Raw genomic sequence first — 17398 nt, forward strand, 5'->3', positions numbered from 1 at the left:
ATTGGGAACAATTCGGGAAATCTTTGGTGTGCATTACTGAGAAAGCTCCGCCCCGCCCAACTGTTCGAATCTACAGGCCTGCTGTCCACTGTCTGAGAGCCTTCTATATTTAAACATCAGTTCTCATTCTCCGAACAGGCTACATTCCTAATCCATATATGTCCAGCTTTGTGCCTGCAGCCCGCAGTAATGCAGAATTCCCAGATACTGTAGTTCACTTGTAGTCCCAGTCTGGGTTCCAAACGTTCCTTTACGATGCTACTTACAGAATTAAACCGAGAGTGTCTGCTTCACATTTTCTCCTTCTTAGACAAGGAGAGCAGGAAAGCTTTGTCGAGAACTTGCCAAGTGCTCTATGAGGTCTTTCACGATCCAGCTCTATGGTCTCTACTGTCCTTCTGTTCTCCATCTGAACTGAAGAGGGATAACTTCCTGCTGAGCCCCGCGTTACGCTCGCTGTCCATCTGCTGGCATTCAAGTCGGGTGAAAATCTGTAACATTGAGTACTGGAAGAAGAGCAGTTTCCAGCGAGACATCTGCAGCCAGCATCAATATCTTGTCACCAACTTCTTAACTGAAACAACGAACAGGTTTGTGAGAGGCAAGCATGGTTGGTGCTGAGCAATAAAGAAATAAAGTTTATTTCTTTATTGGTAGTCAAGTGAAAAACAACATTGTGGCAGTGATCTGTCCAGGAAAGTTTCAGGGGAGGTGATAATGTCCCAGGTAACCGGAGGCTTATGCTCTGGGTGCATGTGATAGATTGTGAAATTTGAATAACCTTGAATATAAAAGCTAGTCTAATGGGTGACATGCAACTGCTGTCAATTGCCATAAAAAGCAGAGACATGGAGAAACTCAGCTGGTCTGGCAGCATGTGTGAAACAGAGAAACAGTTAACAGTTCAAGTCCAAATAGTCACATCAGACTCAAAACATGTTTCTCTGTGTTCCAGATTTCCAGCATCCACAATATTTTGCTTTAATCTAATATCTTTTAGGGTAGAAAATCTGCTGTCCTTACCTGGTCTGGATTCCAGATCCTGCAGCAATGTTGGTGACTCCGAGCAGTGACTCTGCAATGGTGTAGCAGTTGTGTAGACTGCTACAGAAAAGTCAAAAAGGAACAAATACAGATGGACTACTTGGCATCAGCAGAGACACCAGAAACAAATATGGCAAACACAGCCCTGTCAATTCTGCAGAATCCCCCTTCAGATGCTGATGCAGTCTATGTCCAAATGCAGCCAAACCTGGACAATATCCAGGCTTGGCAGTGGCAAGTAACATTTGTGTCAGACAATGATAAACAGTGGCCGATACCAAGAGAATCTATCCATCAATTACTGTATCCCCTACTATCAAAATCCTGACCATTTCCATTGACCAGAAAGTGAACTGGACTCACCATTGGGGTGGCACAGTGGCTCAGTGGTTAACACTGCTGCCTCACAACACCAGGGACCCAGGTTCAGTTGACTTGAGTGACTGTCTGGAATTTGCACATTCCATCTGCATGGGTTTCCTCCCACAACCCAAAGATATGCAGGCCAGATGGATTAGCCATGGGAAATATGGGTTATAGAGATAGGGTGAGAGGCTGAATTGGGTGGGATGCTGTTTGGAGGGTTGGTGCAGACTTGATGGGCCAAAAGGCAGTGAAGGGATTCTGTGATATAAATACAGCAGCTGCAATAACAGGCTAGAAACCCAGAATCTTGCTACGAGTAATTCATCTCCTGACTCCCCAGTGCCTGCCCTGCATGAGTGCAGTTTGAACAACACTCAAAAAGCTTGACACCATCCAGGACAAAGCAACTGCTTGATTGGAACTACACTGGACCCTTCACCACCAACACGTATTAGCAGCACTGTGTACTATCGACAAGAGATATTGCAGAAATTCACCAGAGTCTTAGCACCTTTCAAATTTCCAACATTTGTCATCTCAAACAAGTTATCGATGCACAAATCAATTACTTCCAGGTTTCTCTTCAAAGCCATATGCTATCTTGATTAGGAATGATTTTTTAAAAAATAATTTGTGAGATGTGGACATCGCTGGCTGGTCAACGTTTATTGCATGTTCCTAGTTGCTCTTGAGAAGGTGGTGGTAGGTTGCCATTCCTTCATTAGATTAGATTACTTACAGTGTGGAAACAGGCCCTTCGGCCCAACAAGTCCACACCGACCCGCCGAAGCGCAACCCACCCATACCCCTACATTTACCCCTTATTACCTAACACTAAGGGCAATTTAGCATGGCCAATTCACCTAACCTGCACATCTTTGGACTGTGGGAGGAAACCGGAGCACCCGGAGGAAACCCACGCAGACACGGGGAGAACGTGCAAACTCCACACAGTCAGTCGCCTGAGTCGGGAATTGAACCCGGGTCTCTGGCGCTGTGAGGCAGCAGTGCTAACCACTGTGCCACTGTGCCCCCTGTTACTGAGTCAATGCCCAACACCTAATGGACTGCATCAGTTCAAGAAGGCAGCTCACAACACCTTCTGTAGGGTAACCAGGGATGGGCCATAAATGCTGATCCAGCCAGTGACACCCACATTCCAGGAATGTAAAACATGAAAGGTCCTCTGCTCATTTCTCTTGGCTTCTCCTCTATTACCCCAATTTAAACCTCACTTTTCTTTTCTCTTTCCTCATTTTCACCAAGTTTGAGAAGCTCATGATTGGGAAGTTCATGAATCTCTTTATCATCAAGTTTGAAACCATCCATTCAGCTGCTTCACTCCCTTTCCCATCGTTTTTAGGCTAAACTTTGCCTTTGCATTCTTTTCAAATTTTTTTCTTATCTAGAGTTCCCAAATTCTGTTTTATCTCTTTCCTAAGTCCATTTTATTCATAAATTATTCTTTCCAGCCAGGTTCCTGCTGACCATTGACCAAGCACTCTTGATCCAAGCTTAATCCTATTGAAGGTTAACTCATGTGAGTTATTTAATTAAGAATGGGGGGCTGTTAGAAGCTTTGCACGAGCAGTTGAGACAGAACACATCTTGAGTGAGAGATGTATATAAATGAGGAACAATGGCTGAGAATAATTAATATTATTTGACATGAAGCATTTTCCAAAGGTTTAATTTGAAGGGGTAAGTCATTGGCAGGGGAGCTCAAAGCTCCTTCTATTCTACATGGGAAGTTAGGAACATTTCCAGGGCCACGGGCAGGAAGTGGCTCCAGTTACAGCTCCTGGAGAGCTGTAATTTAGGAAATAAGTTATAAATTAGGTTCTCAGATAAAAGGATCTCATGATTTCTACCACTGCCCAGTGCTAGTCAATGCTCTTTATAATTTTATATAACTCAATCATGTACACTCTTCAATCTCCTCTGCTCTAAAGAATTTAACCCCAGTCTGTCCAATCTGTTTTTGTAACTGAAACACTCCAGCCCAAGTAAAATCTTAGTAAATCCCTTCTGCACCCTCTCCTGTGCAGTCACATCCCTCCTAGAATGTGGATTCCAGACCTGCATACTAATTGTGAACTAACAAATGTTTTGTATATTTTGGCATAACATCCCTGGTCTTAAACTCTGTCTTTCTCACTATTCAACACTCCACCAATTTGTGTTCCATTTGCGAATTTACTGTTCAACCTTGCTAGATTCAAATCTAATTTATGTAAACTACAATCAGTAAGGGCCTCAACACTGTTCCTTTTAGGTGACCCCATTGAGCACAGGCACCTTGGCCATCTCCTTCTGCTTCCTTCCACTCAGTTAGTTATGGATCCAATTTGCCAAATTTCATTGAATCCCAAGGACTTTTACCTTTGCTATCAGTTTTATATGCAGGAATTTTCAAAAGCATTGCTGAAGTCCAAATAGAGGGCATCAGAAGCATTACCCTCGTCTACACACCTGGTCACCTATTTGAAAAATTCAATCAAGTTGATTAGACATGATCTCCCTGAACAAAATAATGCTGACTGGTCTTCATTAATCCCTGCCTCTCCAAATGCAGATTTATTCTGCCCCTCAGAATTGCTTCCAATAGTTTCCAATAATCTAACTGGTGTTACACAGACTGGCAAGCATTTTCCTGGTTTATCCCTTGCTCCTTCTGAGATAAGGTACACATGCTTTTGGAAGGACAGGGTTTGATTTGAGTAGTCTGCATTGCTTTCTGCATGGGAGATCATTCCTCACAAATTTGTTTGAGTTCTTTGATTAAGGTTGACGAGGGCATGGCAGTAGATGTAATCTATATGGATTTCAGTAAGGCCCTTGATTAGGTTCCACATGGTAAGCTGCTCTGGAAGGTTAAATCATGTAGAGTCCAGGGTGAGCTGGCAAATTGAATACATTATTTCCTTGATTGTAGGTAATAGTTGAAAGGATGCTTGTCGGACTGAAGGCCTGTAACTAGTGAAGTGCCTCAGGGGTCGGTGCTGGGCCCATTGCTGTTTGTTATCCATGTCAATGATTTGGATGAGAATGTGCAAGGCACGATTAGAAAGTTTGCAGATGAGGTATCATGGACAGTGGACAGGCATTGAGTATAGAAGTTGGGAAGTTATGTTACGATTGTACAGGACATTGGTGAGGCTGCACTTGGAGTGTTGTGTACAGTTTTGGTCACCTTGTTATAGGAAGGATGTTATTAAACTGGAAAGAGTGCAGAAGAAATTTACAATGATATTGCCAGAACCAACCAGAGATTGGACAAGCCTGGAGTCAGAGGAGGTAGGGGAGGTCCTTAATGAATACTTTGCTTCAGTAGTCACTAGGGATCTTGTCGTTCATGAAGACAGTATGAACAGGTTGACATTAAGAAGGAGGATGTACTGGAAAGTTTGAAAAACATGATAAAAAGTCCCCTCTTCCAGATGGGATATACCCAAGGTAGCGAGGGAAGCGAGGGAAGAGATGATCTTTGGCAAAGATCTTTGTGTCCTCACTGTCCACTGGAGTAGTGCCAGATGATTGGGAGGGTGGCAAATGTTCAAAAAAGGGAACAGGGATAACCCTGAGAATTAAAGACCAGACAGTCTTATATCAGTAATGGGCAAATTATTGTAGAGGATTCTGAGAGACAGGATTTATGATTATTTGGAAAAGCATAGCTTGATTGGAGAGAGTCAGCATGACTTTGTGAGGGGTATTGAATTCTTTGAGGAAATGACAAAACACATTGATGAAGGTAGAGCAGTGAACGTAATGTGTATAAATTTTAGCAAGATAAGGTTCCCCATGGTCGGCTCATTCAGAAAGTAAGGAGGCACGAGATACATGGAAATTTGACTCTCTGGATACAGAATCGGCTGGCCCATAGACAACAGAGTGTGGTAGTTGATGGTGCTTGGAGCTTGGTGACCAGTGGTGTTCTGCAGGGATCTGTTTCTGGGATCTCTGCTCTTTGTGATTTTTATAAATGACTTGGATGACGAAGTGGAAGGGTGGGTTAGTAAGTTTGTCAATGACACAAAGGTTTTGGAAAGTGTAGATAGTGTGGAGGGCTGTTGTAGGTTGTAACAGGATGCAGAGCTGAGCTTAGAGGTGGCAGATTGAGAACAACCTGGAAAAGTGTGGAATGATTTATTTTGAAATGTCAAATTCAATTGCAGATTACAGAGTGTAAGGCAGGATTCTTGTCAGTGTGGAGGAACAGAGGGATATTGGGGTCTATGTCCATAGATCCCTCAGAGTTGCCACCCAATTTGATAGGTTGTTAAGAAGGCATATGGTGTGACTTTCATTAGCAGGTGGATTGAGTTTAAGAGCCGTGAGGACATGCTACAACTCTATAAAGCCCTGGTTAAACCACACTTGGAATATTGTGTTCAGTTCTGGTCACCTCATTATAGGAAGTTTGTGAAAGGTTTAGAGAGGATGCAGAGGAGATTTACCAGGATGCTGCCTGGACTGGAATGCATATCTTATGAAGAAAGCTTGAGAGATCTAGGGCTTTTCTTATTGGAGTGAAGAGGGATGAGAGGTAACTTAATACAGGTGTACAAGATGATGAGAAGCATAGATAGAATGGTTAGCCAGAGAGTTTTTCCCAGGGCGGAAACGTCTATCATGAGGGGTCATAATTTTACGGTGATTGGAGGAAGGTTTGGGGAGATATCAGACATAGGTTCTTTACTCAGAAAGTGGTGGGTGCGTGGAATGCATAGCCAGCAGCGGTAGTAGAGTCAGATACATTTAAGTGACTCTTGGATAGGCACATTGAAGACAGTACAATGAAGTGTTATAGACAATATGTCTATTGGTGCAGGAGTAGGCCATTCTGCCCTTCGAGCCTGCACCACCATTCATTATGATCATGGCTGATCATCCTTAATCAGTATCCTGTTCCTGCCTTATCTCCATAACCCTTGATTCCACTATCCTTGAGAGTCTATCCAACTCTTTCTTAAACAAATCCAGAGACTGGGCCTCCACTGTGTTCTGGGGCAGAGTATTCCACACAGCCACCAATCTCTGGGTGAAGACGTTTCTCCTCATCTCTGTCCTAAATGGCCTACCCCTTATTTTTAAGCTGTGTCCTCTGGTTCGGGACTCACCCATCAGCGGAAACATGTTTCCTGCCTCCAGGGTATCCTTTAATAATCTTATATGTCTCAATCAGATCCCCTCTCAGTCTTCTAAACTCAAGGGTATACAAGCCCAGTTGCTCCAACCTTTCAACATAAGATAGTCCCGCCATTCCAAGAATTGAACTCGTGAATCTACGCTGCACTCCCTCAATAGCCAGAATGTCTTTCCTCAAATTTGGAGACCAGAATTGCACACAATATTCCAGGTGCGGTCTCACCAGGGCCCTGTACAGCTGCAGAAGAACCTCTTTGCTTCTATACTCAATCCCTCTTGTTATGAAGGCCAGCATGCTATTAGCTTTCTTCATTACCTGCTGTACTGCATGATTGCCTTCATTGACTGGTGTACAAGAACACCCAGATCTCTTTGTACTGCCCCTTTACCTAACTTGACTCCATTTAGGTAGTAGTCTGCCTTCCTGTTCTTGCCACTAAAGTGGATAACCATACATTTATCCACATTAAACTGTATCTGCCATGCATCTGTCCACTCATCTAACCTGTCCAGGTCACCCTGTAATCTCCTAACATCCTCCTCACATTTCACCCTGCCACCCAGCTTTGTATGATCAGCAAATTTGCTAATGTTACTATTAATACCATCTTCTATATCAGTAATATATATTGTAAAAAGCTGTGGTCCCAGCACTGATCCCTGCGGTACCCCACTGGTCACCACCTGCCATTCCGAAAGGGAGCCGTTTATCACTACTCTTTGTTTCCTGTCAGCCAACCAATTCTCAATCCAAGTCAGTACTTTGCCCCCAATACCATGCGCCCTAATTTTGCTCACTAACCTCATATGTGGGACTTTATCAAAGGCTTTCTGAAAGTCCAGGTACACTACATCCACTGGATCTCCCTGGTTAGTCTGATCTTAGGGTAGGATAAAAGACTGGCACAACATTGAGGGCCAAAGGGCCTGTACTGTGTTGTACAGTTCTATGTAACAGCATATGAGTCTACCTATACAACGTGAATTGCAGCAGTTCAAGAAGACAGCTCACTACCACCTTCTCAAGGTCAACCAGAGAGGGGCAATAATGTAAAAGTTCTCCATGAATTTTGTATTCCTTTCATTCCAGCCTCTCGTATATTGTCCAAATTCTTCACTCCACCATTGGTTATTGTACATTGAGCTGTCTTGTCACAAATCTGTGAAATTTCCTCACTAAATTGTACATTCTGTTTTGTTATTGATAACAAATTCATTGATGTGAGTAGAACTACATAGAACATAGAACATAGAACTACATAGAACAATACAGCACAGAACAGGCCCTTCCGCCCACGATGTTGTGCCGAACATTTGTCCTAGCTTAAGCACCCATCCATTTACCTATCCAATTGCCGCTTAAAGGTCATCAAAGATTCTGACTCTACCACTCCCACAGGCAGCGCATTCCATGCCCCCACCACTCTCTGGGTAAAGAACCCACCCCTGACATCTCCCCTATACCTTCCACCCTTCACCTTAAATTTATGTCCCCTTGTAACACTCTGTTGTACCCGGGGAAAAAGTTTCTGACTGTCTACTCTGTCTATTCCTCTGATCATCTTATAAACCTCTATCAAGTCACCCCTCATCCTTCGCCGTTCCAATGAGAAAAGGCCTAGCACTCTCAACCTATCCTCGTACGACCTATTCTCCATTCCAGGCAACATCCTGGTAAATCTTCTCTGCACCCTCTCCAAAGCTTCCACATCTTTCCTAAAGTGAGGCGACCAGAACTGTACACAGTACTCCAAATGTGGCCTAACCAAAGTCCACGACTCTTGAATTCAATCCCTCTGCTAATGAACGCTAATACACCATAGGCCTTCTTACAAGCTCTATCCACCTGAGTGGCAACTTTCAAAGACTGTTGCATCTTCCTGTGCAGCCGTGCACGTACAATAGCTTAAAAATGGATTTGCTGTTGGCACATATGGGATCTGCAGATATGTGGCCACTCATCATTAGAGGAACACTCTCCCTCTCTCTGTTACTCTTTGAGGCATTTTTTTCAAACACATGCCAGATTTTAACCATCTGCCTTATTTCAGTGTTAATTATGCCCTTGCAAAGCACTTTGGGATGTTTTACTATGTTAGAGGTACTACGTAAATACAATTTATAAATAAGAAGTCCATTTCAATTATGACACTATTTGTTACATTGAAATTTTTGATCATGTTAAAACATATCAGATGCTATTGCGCTCTCCATCACTGACAGTAGCAGCAATGTGTACCATCTACAAGATGCACTGCAGAAATTCCCCAAGTCTCCTTGGACGACATCTGTGTGGAGATTGCACATTCTCCCAGTGTCTGTGTGCTCCGGTTTCCTCCCACAGTCCAAAGATGTGCAGGTCAGGTGGATTGGCCATGCTAAATTGCCCAAAGTTTCAGGGATGTGTTAGTTAGGGGTAAATGTTGGGAAATGGGTTTGGGCAGGATACTCTTTGGAGGGTCGGTGTGGACTTGTTGGGCTGAAGCACCAATTTCCATACTGTAGGGATTTCATGATTCTATTCTATGATCTGGACAGCATAGAACATAGAATAATACAGCACAGAACAGGCCCTTCAGCCCACGATGTTGTGCCGAACATTTGTCCTAGCTTAAGCACCAATCCATGTACCTATCCAATTGCCGCTTAAAGATCACCAAAGATTCTGACTCTACCACTCCCACAGGCAGTTCATTCCATGCCCCCACCACTCTCTGGGTAAAGAACCCACCCCTGACATCTCCCCTATACCTTCCACCCTTCACCTTAAATTTATGTCCCCTTCTAACACTCTGTTGCACCCGGGGAAAAAGCAAACCCTCAACGTCTCCCATCTAATGGGGCATGGTTAATAGACAAATGGAGACAGCCGCCTGCAGAATTTTTGCTAAAGAAAGAAATGATTCCATGTATATAGAATTTTCACAAGCACATATAATGTTCAAAAGCACCTTTTATTCAAAACTTTTGAAGCTAGTAACTGTGTAAATTAGAAAACACAGAGTGATCCTAAAAACACCTCATTATCTTTTTCTAAATATATCAGAGTATGTGGGTGAAAAGAGATTATGCCTGTATTTTCCTTTAAATTAATTATAGAATCCTTTTCAGTGCTAATATGCTGATACTGGGTTGATGTTTTAGCTGTAATTACTTATTGTATTAATCATTTCCCAATTAAATTATTCTGTCATTCTTTCCCCAGTTGTCCAAACTTGCAATCAGTGATACTTTCTGGATGTGGGCACCTCTCTGATGGTGACATTATACAAATCCTACAGAAATGCTCCAAACTGAATACCCTGAAACTGGAAAACTGTGCAAGATTGACTGATGAAACACTGGAAGCTGTGACTGTTTATGGGAACAGCTTAACCTGCTTTCATGTTGATTTCTGTCGGAATATCACGCAGGAGGGGATTAACCTGGTCCTGAGGAAATGTCCTTCCCTGTCCTTCAGTGCAGAGCAGAGTGCAAAGATGGTTCCAGATCAGCCAAACAAATGTGATTACCCCGTGAGAAGAATGAAGAAACAGTTTCAGTGGTAACAGGAATTGGATATAGTAGGCTGGGTACAGGATAGTAGGTAGTAAAATGCTTGGGATCATACTGATTCCTTGATTGCAGGGATATCATCATAGCAGCAGCTGAGAGGAGACAAGTCATACATTGAAGCAAGGAAGACTGAGACTCACTCCCTTGCTCTTTCTAATCTTGGAGTGAGTTTTAGAAAAATCTAAAGGCAATCTGCATTTGGTACATTGGTACATTGTAGGGACCCAGAGCTGGGCAAGGTGTAGTAGACCCAGGTCTGGGCATGATGTAATGGGCCAGGACTGGGTGTAATATAGTGGGCCTAGGTTTGAACAGAGTGTAATGGGCGCAACATAGGATGCGTTCTATTGGGCCCAGGATTGGGCACAATGTAGTGAAATCGACGTTTCGGGCATAAGCCGAATCGTCGATTCTCCTGTTCCTTGGATGCTGCCTGACCTGCTGCACTTTTCCAGCAACACATTTTCAGCTCTGATTCCAGCATCTGCAGTCCTCACTTTCTCCACAATGTAGTGAACCCAGATTTGGTATAGATGCAGTGTAGTGGGCCCAGGACTGATCATGGTGTAGTAAGCCCAAAACTGGGCACAGGATAGTGGGTCTAAGGCTGAGTGAGGTGCGCTTGGCCAAGACTGCTTATGCACTAATGGACCTAGTTTGGTTGTGATCTAATGTGCTGAGAAGGAGGCTGTCGAGAGAAAGAGTTTGCACAGAAAAAAAACATCCACACTGACCTGGAGAGCAAATCTACAGAGGAAGATACAAAGAGAAGATTCAACAGCTGGCTGATTTTGAAATTTGAATTTTTCTGTAAATCTTAATCAGACCAATATTAGATTTGATTCTCTATAGTATAGAAACAGTCCCTTAGGCCCAGCAAATCCACACAGACCCTCCGAAGAGTAACCCACCCTATATTTACCCCTGACTAATGCACCTAACACCATGGGCAATTTAGCATGGCCAATTCACCTGACCTGCACATCTTTGGATTGTGGGGGGAAACCAGAGCACCCAAAGCAAACCCACTAAGAATGTGCCAACTCCACACAGACAGTCGTCCACGGCTGGAATCGAACCCAGGTCCCTGGCACTGTGAGATGGCAGTGCTAACCACTGAGCTACTGTGCCGGTGGAGAAGGTAACAGATAGGTTCAGATAAATTAATTGTAAATAGTTGTTAGTTAATTATTCCCTGTTCGGCCAGATGAAATTTATCCTAGGATTCTCTGGGAAGCCAGGGAGGAGATTTGCAGAGCCTTTGGTTTTGATCTTTATGTTGTAATTGTCTACAGGAATAGTACCAGAAGACTGGAGGATAGCAAATGTTGTCTCCTTGTTCAAGAAAGAGAGTAGAGACAATCCTGGGAATTATAGAACAGTAAGCCTTACTTTGGTTGTGGGTAAAGTGTTGGAAAAGGTTGTAAGAGATAGGATTTATAAACATCTAGAGAGGAATAAGCTGATTAGACATGGTCAATACGGTTTTGTGAAGAGTAACTCAACCTTATTGAGTTCTTTGAGATGGTGGATGAGGGTAAAGCAGTTGATGTGGTTTATATGGATTTCAGTAAGGCTTTTGATAAGGTTTCCCCATGGTAGGCCATTGCACAAAATACAGAGGCATGGGATTGAAGGCGATCTAGCAGTTTGGATCAGACATTGGCTAGCTGAAAGAAGACAGAGGGTGGTGGTTGATGGGAAATGTTCATCCTAGAGTTCAGTTACTGGTGGTATACCACAAGGATCTCTTTTGGGGCTACTGTTGTTTGTCATTTATATAAATGACCTAGATAAGGGCATAGAAAAATGGGTTAGTAAATTTGTGGATGACACAAAGGTTGGTGGAGTTGTGGATAGTGTCGAAGGATGTTGCAGGTTACAGTGGGACAAAGATAAGTTGCAGAGCTGGGCTGAGGTGTGGCAAATGGAGTTTCATGCAGAAAAGTGTGAGGTGATTCACTTTGGAAGGAGCAACAGGAGTAAAGAGTACTGGGCTAATAATAATAATAATAATAATAATAATAATACACATGGTAGTGTAGATGAGCAGAGAGATTTTGGTGTCCATGTACATAGAGCCCTGAGTTGCCACTCAGGTTGATAGGGTTGTTAAGAAGGCATACAGTGTCGAGGGTTGAGTTTCAGAGCCAAGAGGTCATGTTGCAACTGTACAAAACTCTGGTGAGCCGCACTTGGAGTATTGTGTCCAGTTCTGGTCACCGCATTATAGGAAGGATGTGGAAACTTTGAAAGGGCTCAGTTTCTTTCCTCCAAGAGTAGTAGTTAGGGTGTGGAACATACTGCCTGCATCGTAGTTGACTTGCCAACTTTAAGGGCATTTAAATGGGTAAAGATATGGATGAAAATGGAATAGTGTAGGTTAGATGGGCTTCAGATTAGTTTCACAGGTCGATGCAACATCGAGGGCTGAAGGGCTTTAATGTTCCATGTTCTGTCTGCTCCACCCTTCTCTCTGACCTATCACCTTCCCCCCCCCACCTTCAACTACCTATACATTCCCAGCTACCTTCCCACCAGCCTCACCCCCCTCCCATTTATCTCTCAGCCCCCCAGCCCACAAGCCTCATTCCTGATGAAGGCTTATGCCTGAAACATTGACTCTCCTGCTGCTCAGATGCTGCCTGACCTGCTGTGCTTTTCCAGCACCACACTCTCAAGTCTGATCTCTAGCATCTGCAATCCTCACTTTCTCCCAGTACCCAGTTAGCTGAGATACATTAACAGCATTTAAAAGGCATTAGGATGAATACATTAAAAAGAAAGTTTTAGAAGGATGTGGGCCACGTGTGGGGAAATGGTGTTAGCGTAGATGGACGTTTTGGTCAGCATGGACCATTTTGGGCCGAAGGGCTGAAGGACGCTGTGCTGTCGGAATCTATGACCTGCAGTTCAGTGATAAATCCACTAGGCCACTGCTTCCTCATTTGGAAGAATTCCAGAATCTAATTCATCTGAGTAGTTGAGGTCAGAGCAATAGAGGTCTACAGCACAGAAAAAAGCTTATTAGATTTGTGCCAAGATTTCTTAAATGTAATTTTTTCTGATTGGAATCTGAGAGAAGATCTATATCAAAAGGCACAGGATTGATTTCTGAGTGATTCTGGGATTATGTTGACTAGGCTGGAGTGTTTCAGTTAAGAAGAGAAATTAGAATAAAGAACAAAGAAAATTACAGCACAGGAACAGGCTCTTTGGCCCTCCAAGCCTGTGCCGATCCAGACCCTCCATCCACACTGTCGCCAATTGTCTGAGGATCAGTATTCCTCTGCTCCCTGTTCATTCATATATCTGTCTAGATACATCTTAAATGACCTTATTATGCCCACCTCTACCACCTCCACTGGCAATGTGCTCCAGGCACCCACCACCCTCTGTGTAAAGAATTTTTCATGCATATCTCCATTAAACTTTTCCCTTCTCACTTTGAACTCGTGACCCCCACTTTTATTGAAGTGGTAAAGGAAAGCACAGCTAAAAATGCTACACCAGAATGTACAACCTGGTCTGAGATTGGTTGAGAAGGAAGCGCCAGATCTTCTTGCGAGGGTAAGGTTTACTTGCATAGGCCAGGAGGACCAGGTAAACAATTTACAAGTTTAAGATATACGGGAGCATGTCAATCTTTGATGTTGAGCGATGAAGAGGTATGTCATTCAGAAGGACTATTGCCAGAAAAGATGGCAATATGTGAAAATCATGGGGAGATGAGGAGTGCTTCTTTATGTAGAGTAAGGTTGGAGTGTCCGGTGAAAGGAAGTGGTGGTAGGAGTACTGGAGGAGCTCTTGGCTCTGGGAATACAATTTGTCCTTTGTAATGTTATAGCTGGATCACAGGTAGAAGTGCTGCCTCCTGTGGAAGCCAGTGGAAAATCAGGCAACTGAGGTACATCAGGAAGTATACCACAGAATATTTCCTGACTGTGTGATAACAAAGTCTCAAAGCCATAGGTTGAATCAGGAGGAGAAATCAAGATAAGGAAGTTGAAGCAGAATGATCACAGACAGTGTTTGATCAAACAGTTGAGAAAAAAACAAGAACAGTGGAGGACAAAGTGGATATTTTTAACTCAGATCAAATTAGTTGACTGACAACAGAAAGATTAGATTAGATTACTTACAGTGTGGAAACAGGCCCTTCGGCCCAACAAGTCCACACCGCCCCACCGAAGCGCAACCCACCCATACCCCTACATGTACCCCTTACCTAACACTACAGGCAATTTAGCATGGCCAATTCACCTGACCTGCACATCTTTGGACTGTGGGAGGTGACAGTCAGTCACCTGAGGCGGGAATTGAACCACTGTGCCACCGTGCCACCCACGGTGAAAAACTGAAGCAAATGTATCAGAAAGCATACACAGAAGAAGAATTTCAGTGTATCCCAGAATGTTACAATCTTTAAAATGACAACTTGGTGAGGAAATGAAGAGCATCACATATTCAGGTGGATGAGAATTGGGCAGAAGTTCATCCAGTTGTATTACCAGTGGGTTATAGAAAGGAGGTGTTTTGGGTAGCACATGAATTACCAGTAGGAGAATATTTAGGAGTAAAGAAAACTCAAACCAAATTACAAAACATTTTTACTGGCCTGGACGGCCTAAAGATGTAGTTGATTTTTACCAGACGTGTCACATGTCTCAGGTAATTGGAAAACCTCAGGTAGCGATAAAACCAACATCTTCGATATCCATTCCTGCAATTGAGGAACCTTTTACAAGGGTCTTAATTATCGAGTGTTAGAGATGTACGACATGGAAACAGACCCTTTGGTCCAACTCATCCATGCTGACTAGATATCCTAGATAAATCTAGTGCCATTTGCCAGCATTTGGCCCATATCCCTCTAAACCCTTCCTATTCATATACTCATCCAGATGCCTTTTAAATGTTGTAATTTAACCACTTCGTCTGGCAGCTCATTCCATACATACACCCACCCTCTTGTGGAAAAGTTACTATTCCCTTTTAAATCTTTCTCCTCTCACCTTAAAGCTATGCCCTCTTGTTTTGGACTCCCCCACCCTAGGGAAAAGATCCTGACAAGAATACCAAACACTTTCTCTACTATCCTATCTCCCATGACTCCACTTTTAAGGAACTATGAACCTGCACTCCAAGGTCTTGATTGCTTAGGATGCCTACCTAAAACAAAAAGTAGTAATCTGGAGACCTGGCCACTCCACTTCCATTGTTACAACTGAAAATAAACCTGAAGGTTTCCTACGTTATTTACTTCTGCCATTTTCAGTAGCCAGTTCAGCACCTCTGCTTTTATAACCGCTCTTCAAAAAATCCAGGACAATATAATCTTGTTAAAGTGACAACATCATCACGCAGCTCAGACTGTGCCTCAGCTGAGGTGAGGTGTTAGTTAAACCAAATTCTTTAGATAAACTCCAGTTCTGATCACCTTCATTAGTGGCTAAGATTTCAGATAAAGACTTCTTTCTGTCTAATTATACTGAATCAAAAATGTAAAGTAAAAGGTTTTATTAGTTGGCTCTGCTGTTTGGAATTTTTTGATAGCTATATTTTCGACCACCAGGAGAGCCAGGCAGTCTCCTATTGCTATTCCATTTTCTAGCAAGTTTGGATACTGTTGTGGGGGGGGGCGGGGGGGGGTGGAGGAGGAGCGCGGGGAGTGGGGGAATAGCCTCTCAGGGCAGTACAACAGTGGAGCCAGGCCTGTGACACCACGATTTGCTCTGCTGTAGACCAGGGTCAGGCAAAGTCCAAGCTGTGCCGACGTCTCTTTGCATGCATCAATGTCAGCTGCTGACAGAGCAGTTGTCTGTGAGAGGTACTGTAGAGAGAACAGCTTTCTTAGATTTCTTAAATGTACTGAGTTAAATTTACTTTTGTTTTGTTAATAAATATGATTTCAGCCTTCATTCAGGTTGTGCTATACTTTGCATTAGATTTTTGGGTGATTTTTGAGTGATCATGAGTGATATATTTGCTGATCTGCCCCAACCTCACTTTTCCCATTGGCACCATTATTTCTATGAAGCGAGGTTCTGCTGGAATGCAACTACGGCGTTATAGGAGAACCACCAGCACCATCGACAAAGGTCAACGAAGGGATGAGATCCTGAAGAGTGATTGGTGGACGTCAAGGGTAGTGATTCCTGGACGATTATTGGTGCGACATGTTAGTGAGAGCAGGAATCAGAGGACTTGGCTTATGCGAGGGGGAGACATTCTGACTCTTGGATCACTGGGTTCTCTTCTGGGGTAGAGATGACCCATACAAGAGGGATGGATTGCACCTAAACTGGAGGGAAACCAATACCCATGTGGGGACATTTGCTTGAGCCACTTGGGTGGGTTTAAACTAGTCAGGTGGGGGTGGGGGAGGGGGGTGGGATCCAAAGTGGTAAGGAGATGAAACAGAAGGTTGAGGACAGTACAGAGATTAATGAGAGTAAGTTAATGAGAGTAAAGGTAGTGTTGGTGATCCCAGTACTAGACAGCGCAGGCAGAAGCAAGGGAAGCCTAGCATTTATTTCAATGCAAAGAGGCCTGAGCAGGTAAGGCAAATGATCTCTGGGCATGGATGGGTATGTGGAACTGGGATATTATAGGTATTAGAGAAACATGGCTGAGGGAGGGACAGTCAAGATTAGAGTGGTGCTGGAAAAGCACAGCAGGTCAGACTGCATCCGAGGAGCAGGAAAAATGACGTTTCGGGCAAAAACCCTTCATCAGGAATGCTGTGCTTTTTCAGCACCACTCTAATCTTGACTCTAATCTCCAGCATTTGCAGTACCCACTTCTGCCTGAGGGAGGGGCAGGATTGGCAGCTCAATTGGCAGCTCAAGATGCTACAAGAAGGATAAAGGAAAGGCCAAAGAGGAGGTAAAGTTGCATTTGTGTTTAGTGAGATCATCACAGCACTAGAGAAGACATTCTTGAGGGTTCACTCACTGGGTCTATTTGGACTGAAATGAGAAATAAAAAGGGGCAGATCACATTTACACTATTTTACTTTCAGACCCCAATAGTCAATGGGAGATAGAGGAGCAAATATGGAAGAAGATAGCAGATAGCTGCAGAATAATAGGATTGTAATAGGAATTTTAAACTTTCCTAACACCGACTGGGACTGCCATAGTGTTAAGGGCTTGTATGGAGAGAAATTTGTAAAGTGCATTCAGGAAGAATTTTTTATGCAATATGTAGATAGCTGTACTAGAGAAAGGCAAAACTTGACCTTCTTTTGAGAAATAAGGCAGGGCAAGTGATGGAAGTG

At 43.4% G+C, this 17398-nt stretch overlaps 1 protein-coding gene across 1 annotated transcript; it reads left to right on the forward strand.

Moving 5' to 3' along the window:
- Positions 1-233: 233 nt before the first annotated feature.
- Positions 234-15695, forward strand: fbxl22 (F-box and leucine-rich repeat protein 22). Its single transcript, XM_043680134.2, has 2 exons — positions 234-590; positions 9767-15695. The coding sequence occupies exons 1-2, from the start codon at positions 256-258 to the stop codon at positions 10107-10109; spliced, it is 678 nt and encodes a 225-aa protein (XP_043536069.2). The 5' UTR covers positions 234-255; the 3' UTR covers positions 10110-15695.
- Positions 15696-17398: the final 1703 nt, after the last annotated feature.

This window comes from Chiloscyllium plagiosum, unplaced genomic scaffold (assembly GCF_037043375.1).
Source record: "Chiloscyllium plagiosum isolate Xiang-an unplaced genomic scaffold, Cpla_swu_hap1 HiC_scaffold_42, whole genome shotgun sequence".
NCBI classification, from domain to species: Eukaryota; Metazoa; Chordata; class Chondrichthyes; order Orectolobiformes; family Hemiscylliidae; genus Chiloscyllium; species Chiloscyllium plagiosum.

Bases quoted from the DNA above. Each gene is read 5' to 3' on its own strand.
- fbxl22 (XM_043680134.2), top strand. From the start codon at position 256: ATGCTACTTACAGAATTAAACCGAGAGTGTCTGCTTCACATTTTCTCC. The intron at 591-9,766 runs GTTTGTGAGAGG...TTCTTTCCCCAG, and splicing joins TTAACTGAAACAACGAACAG to TTGTCCAAACTTGCAATCAG.